Genomic DNA, 6,185 nt, shown 5'->3' with positions numbered 1-6,185 from the left:
GACGTACTTTCTTAACAAAAAATTGACGAAAAATTGAACAAGGTCATATTTTTTTCTCTTTTCCGAAAGAGAGCCGAATATGCCTCTCGCGAAACCAAATCCATACCTCACTACAAGTAAACCCATGCCTCACGAGGAAGAAAAAAATAAAAAAAAATTTCTCCGAGAGACACGACACAAATTCTTCTTTCAGATGATTTGCATGTAACTAAAGTGGAGGAAAATTCATTTTTCAGATGATTTGCATGTAAATAAGTGGAGGAAAAATCATTTTTCAGATGATTTGCATGTAACTAAAGTGCAGGAAAATTCATTTTTCAGATGATTTGCATGTAACTAAAGTACAGGAAATACTGAAAAAGAGGCGCAACGCCCTTGTGTTTATTTATGTATTGACATGGGCATGCCTTGGCAGTAGTAGGTAGGTTGGCAAACTTACATCATCGTACTGAGCCCGTGCCACGACTTATTTATGCTACTCCCGCGTACTGACAAACTTACACACACATACAAGTTCAGCTCTCAAATGGCACGGGCTCCAGCTCACACATTCACTTAACAACAGCGGCCTTGCCGCCTCAGAGCGCGCCGGTCGCCATCCTCAGGAAGGCCCCCACGGCGTCGTCGCCGCGCCCGCGGTCACCACGACGGCGGTCCCCGCGCTCCTGCTCCTGCTGCTCGGGTCCGGCGACGAAGCCCTCGTCCTGCTGATCCTTGGCGCGGAACACCTCCTGCACCTCCCTCGCGGGCCTGCCGAAGGTGAGCTCCTGGGCGGGGTCGTCCAGCTTGGCGATCACGTTGTTCCTCCCGGCGAGCCACACCCGCTCGTTCCTCTCGGCGTTGATCTCGAAGCACACCACCTGGAGGTTGCTGCTGCCGCGGGACGAGGCGATCTCCACCACCGGGTGGCCGGGGGGCACCACGAACGCCGAGCCGCGCGACACCCGCGCGCGGACCGTCTCGTACCTCTGCTGATCCTGCTGCTCCTCAGACTCGGACTCGGAGCCGGAGCCGGACCCGCGTCGGCGTTGCTGCCGCCGGTCGTCCTCCTCTTCCTCGCCCCACCTGCCCTTGCCGTGCTCTTGCTCGCGGCGCTCGCTGTCGCGGCCGAGGTGCGGGCACACGATCTCCACCTCGCCCTCGCCTTCCAGCACGACGGCGAGCTTGAACGACTGGGTGTTCAGGTAGGGCGCGGTCATAGAACCCTGCAGATCGACACATGCATGCGTGTAAGCAACAGTTGAGTGACAAATCAAGATATCAAGTGCCATCGCCGGTCGACGAGACGAGGAGCCTAATTATTAAGCGTGGTGACGTACCGGCGTGATGTTGGCCACGGCGACGCGGACGTCGTGTTGGGCGAGGGCGTGGAAGCTACGGGCGTCGGCCTCGTAGAGGCGGCCATGGCGGTTGGCGATCTTGGGGCGCTGCTCCAGGAGGTTGTAGGTGTCGCGCGAGTCGCCGCGGAACGGGGGGAGAGGCCAGTGGTGGCCCTGCCCGCTCTCGGACGCCTCGCGACGCAGCTCGCGGAGCTGCTCCTCTGACGCGCGGACGATGGAGATGGACTTCTCCTCCTCCTCCTTGCCTTGGCGGCTGCCCAAGAGACTACCCAGCCGCTCATCCGAGGTCTGCACGTTCACGTCCATGTCCATGGATGTAATTGTGTAAATGGATTGGGTGAAGAAACAAGAGAAATTTATCTATTAATTCGTGCATGCATGTAAGTTGGTACGTACCTTTAACGCCGCTCTGAGCACGCGTTTGCTCAAACTAGCGAGGAGAGGCTTGGCCGAGAAATACTGCATGGGGTATCCACGTGTCAGTCAGCCAGTCAGTGCGTTGTCGGCCAGGATATCTACATGGGGGATTCGAGCGGCATCAACTTCTTAATTACCTGGAACTTGCCGGGCAGGGAGATGGTGTGGAGAATCTTGGCGATGACCAGCTTCCTCCGGCCGTCGGTGTTGGCCAGGTGCATGATGGACCCCGCCGGCGCCACGATCACATCGCCTTGCCTGACGGTGTAGGACCGCTTCTCGCCGTTCTCGATCACCGTCAGCACCCCCTCGCCTGCATGCATGCATGCGCACGTTAATTATCATCGATCGGCACTCTGGCAGATGCATGCTGCATGCAACCGTGCGTGTACAAGATGGACAGTACCTTGAGCGACGTAGCCGACGCCGTCTGCGTCCGTGAGTCCCGGCACGACGAACGCGCGCGGGTTCACCTCCATGATGGCGACACGGTAGTTCCTGATGCCCCGGAGGAGCCTGGACACTTCGTCGAACGGGCGAAGGGCCTTGACGAACCCGTGGTCGCTCCGGATGATGCGGCGGAAGCTGCGCGGGCCGAACACGTACGGCCGGCGGCCATCCCCGTGCTCCTCATCACGCTCTCCCTCGCCGCGCCGCCCACGTCCACGGCCCTGCTCCTCCTCACGCTCTCCCTGGCCGTGCCGCCCACGGCCACGGCCCTGCTCCTCCTCACGCTCTCCCTCGCCGTGCCGGCCACGGCCACGGCCGTGCTCCTCCTGCTCGTGCCTTCCGTGCTGCTGCTGGTCGTCCCGGCACTCCTGCACGCACCGGGCATGAGAGTACCGCGGCCGGTCCTGCTGGCACCGCTGCACGCACTGCTGCAGCGAGCGCCCACCGCGCCTGTCCTCCTCCTCGTCATGGGAGGCCGAAACAGCCGCGGCGAAGAGAAGGCTTGTGCCCAGGAGGAAGAGGAGAGGGATGGTTACTCTGGCTCTGGTCGCCATTGTTAAACTATCTCTGTGTCACTGGCTCTGTGTGTGGCTGTGCTGGGAACTGGAGGTTGAGGCACCGTATTTGTAGCGCGCGCGGCGCTGTACGTGGCGCCGTGGCGCGGCTACGTGGAGGAGAGCTGCGTGCCAGCGAGGAGGCGGGACGCCACGTCGCGCGGCCGTGCTTATCGCGCCACCGGCGAGGTGCGGGCCAGCTTAGGCGTCGCTTGTCGGGGCGTGCTCTTGCTCGCGGCGGGCGGCGCGGCGCCGAGCGACGGAGCACCTAGACGCTCGACGGACTGCATGCCCGAGCCGAGCACAACATCCCGAGTACTACTGTACGTCCCAGGCCTCTGAAGTAAACCTGAGAGCATGGACCAGGCTTCCCTGGGCCAGGCTTTCCGTTTTGCAAGGGCGCGCCTAGCGCCCACGAGGCAAAATGCTTCAAAAGCGCTTGTTTTTTTTACTGTTTCATTTCACATTTTTTTTCTTTTAAGATTTTTTTCTTATTCCAAAATATTATCTGCATACTCATTTCGTCCCAAATAAATGTATTTGATTTAGTATAAATTGGTACAAAGTTGTAATAAATCAAAGACAATTTTTTGGACTGGCAGACTGTATTACAAAAAACAAATTTACATATATTTTTTAGACAATGTTAATCATGCATTCGAAAAATGCTAAATGTGTAAAACAATGTTTCTGATGTATACTAAAAATGCATAAAAACTGTTCAATGTATATATAAAAAATAGGGCACCAAAACCTATACGTTTTAAAAATGTTAATCATGCATTAGCAAAATGTTAAACATGTATATAAAAAATATTCCCTATTTATACAAAAAAATGCACAATGTGTTTGTAACATGTTAAACATGTATACATAAAACATTCCTGATGTATACAAAAAATGTACAATGTATATAAAAAGAAGTGGGCATAATAAATGTATGTTTGAAAAACTGTTAATCCTGTATTTAGAAAATAAAAATGTTCTAGATGTATACAAAGTAATGAATGATGTTTATGAAAAAAGTAGATATCAAAAATATATGTTTGAGAAATTGTTAATCATGTATTTGCAAAATGTTAAATGTGTACGTTAAAAATGTTCCTGATGTGTATAATTTGTTAAACATTTTTATGAAAAAAGTAGACATAAAAAATATGTTTTCCAAAATGTTAACCATGTACTCCCTCCATTTCAAAATATAGTGCATCCGTGCTTCCCGAGGTTCAACTTTGATGATAAACTTAACCAACGAGACCGACTGCGGCGGGAGAAACAATTATATAATTGAAAACTTTTTTTGAATACGAATTCACTGGTATAACTTTTGCTCCCGCCGCAGTCTGTCTCGTTGGTTAAATTTATGATCAAAATTGAAGCACAGAAATAGAGGAAGCACTATATTTTGGAACGGAGGGAGTATTTAGAAAATGTTTCATGTGTATATAAAAGTTCCTGATGTATACTAGAAATGTACCAAGGGAAATAAATAAAATTCATAAAACAGAAAAAGAAAAAGAAGAAACAGAACAGTGAAGAAAAAAGGGAGAAAGAAAAGCAAAAGACCTGTAAAATGCGAGAAAGAAACATAAAAATGAAGGGGGAAAGGAGAAAAAAGAACAAGTAGAAACGTTCAAAGAGACGAAGAAAATCAGAAAAGAAATAAAAACCCAAAGAAAAAAAGGAAAATACCCAAAAGAAAGAAATAGCCAAAGAAATCATAGAAAAAAGAACAGGGAAAACAATTAAAAAATGAAGAAACCCGGTGAAACTTCAAAGAAAACAAAAAAACTACAAAAAACTGCAAAAAACCAAAAAATAATGTAAAAAGGGAAGAAAAAGAAAAGCAAAAAACAGAAGAAAACCGACTAACTGACGCTCCCGAACGAATGAGCCTCCCGAACGTGCGAGCGCTCAATCACCCAAAATCACTAATTGAAGTGTACTCCTTCCTAAGATCACTTCCACCCCAGGATGCGAGAAAGTGGCGCCTGCATGCGCGCCACTTGTGGCAGCCGGGGAGTTTCCCTTTTTTCATAGATTTGTTTATTTTAAATATTTTATCTCTTAAATCATGCATCCAAATCTCGAACTGTTTTAACCATCGGATTTCTCACATCGAGAGCTTTGGAACAAGATCCCATGTTGATAGGTTTGGATGAATTTTTTGTTCACGAAAAAACCCGCACAAAAATTTGAACTGGGAGCACTTTTTTTGTTCGGTTAGTGGTCCTGCGTTTGTCCGGTCAATTTGAAGAGTCCGATTATAGCTGCTCTTGGCGCTAGCCTCTACAAGCGCTCGAGAATGAACCGGCCCAGTGCAGAGCACAGACCTTCAACGCTTTTCTTCTTCCCTTTTTTCACATTTTTACATTTTTTCTCTTAATTGTTTTATTTGCTTGAATTTAGAAATATTCTAGTTATATCTATTATTAAAATCAATTTCTATACATAATTGAGAATGTTAATCATGTATTCAGAAAATGTTAAACTTGTATAGAAATGTTCTAATGTGTACGCAAAATGTACAATGCGGATGAAAAAGTAGACATCAATACATATATATGAAAAACTTAATTCATGTATTTTAAAAAATGTTATATGTTTATATACAAATATATTTTTGATGTATACAAAAATGTGAAATGTTTATATGAAAAGTAGACTAAAAATATTTTTGAAGAATGTTAATCACGTATTTGGAAAATGTTAAATGTGTATATAAAAATATTCCTGATTTATAAAAAATATATAATGTGTCTGGCAAAATTCAGACATAATTTTTTTTGATAAAATGCAAATCATGTATTTGAGAATTTTTAAAGTTGCATAAAAACAATGTTCCTAATGTATAGAAAAATTGCACAATGTTTATGCAAAAAGGAGATATAAAAAGTATAAGTTTAAATTTTTTAATTATCTGATTGGAAAATGTTAAGCATGTATACGTATAAAAAAGGTAGACACAAAAATATAATATTTCAAAAAAGGTAGACACAAAAAGATAATATTTCAAAAATATTGATCATGTATTGAGGAAAAAGTTAAATGTGTATATAATAATATTTCTGATGTATACGAAATGGTTGAGTGTGTATGTAAATAGTTGACATCCAAATATGTGTTTGAAAAAGAAGTATATCAGGTATTTCAAAAAATATTCAACGGTTAGAAAGATATTTCAGATGTACACAAAAATGGTTCATGTATTTGAAAAAAATTAAACGTGTGTAAATAAATATTCCTGTTCTATACAAAAAGAGCGAGGAAAACACGATCGTTTTTAGGGACTAATTTGACAAAAGAAACAAAAAGATGAAAACAACAATGAAACTGGTGATAAAAGAATGAAAACAGAGAATGAAACAAGAAAAAAGAAGAATACCACGAAAGAAAAAAAGAAAAAAAGAAAAGAAAAGAAAAA

At 45.2% G+C, this 6,185-nt stretch overlaps 1 protein-coding gene across 1 annotated transcript; it reads right to left on the bottom strand.

Annotated features, from left to right (window-relative positions):
• Positions 1-351: 351 nt before the first annotated feature.
• On the bottom strand, positions 352-2,816 carry LOC125553384 (63 kDa globulin-like protein). The gene is made up of 5 exons (XM_048717175.1): positions 2,164-2,816; positions 1,895-2,070; positions 1,737-1,799; positions 1,320-1,628; positions 352-1,205 (listed from the first exon to the last, which is right to left on the bottom strand). Exons 1-5 carry the CDS (start codon positions 2,759-2,761, stop codon positions 579-581), a joined length of 1,773 nt encoding a protein of 590 aa, XP_048573132.1. The 5' UTR covers positions 2,762-2,816; the 3' UTR covers positions 352-578.
• Between the last annotated feature and the right edge of the window lie 3,369 nt (positions 2,817-6,185).

Source organism: Triticum urartu, chromosome 4, assembly GCF_003073215.2.
Source record: "Triticum urartu cultivar G1812 chromosome 4, Tu2.1, whole genome shotgun sequence".
Classification (NCBI taxonomy): domain Eukaryota; kingdom Viridiplantae; phylum Streptophyta; class Magnoliopsida; order Poales; family Poaceae; genus Triticum; species Triticum urartu.
Note: the sequence above shows the minus strand (reverse complement) of the source record. Positions and strands in the feature narration are given on the sequence as shown.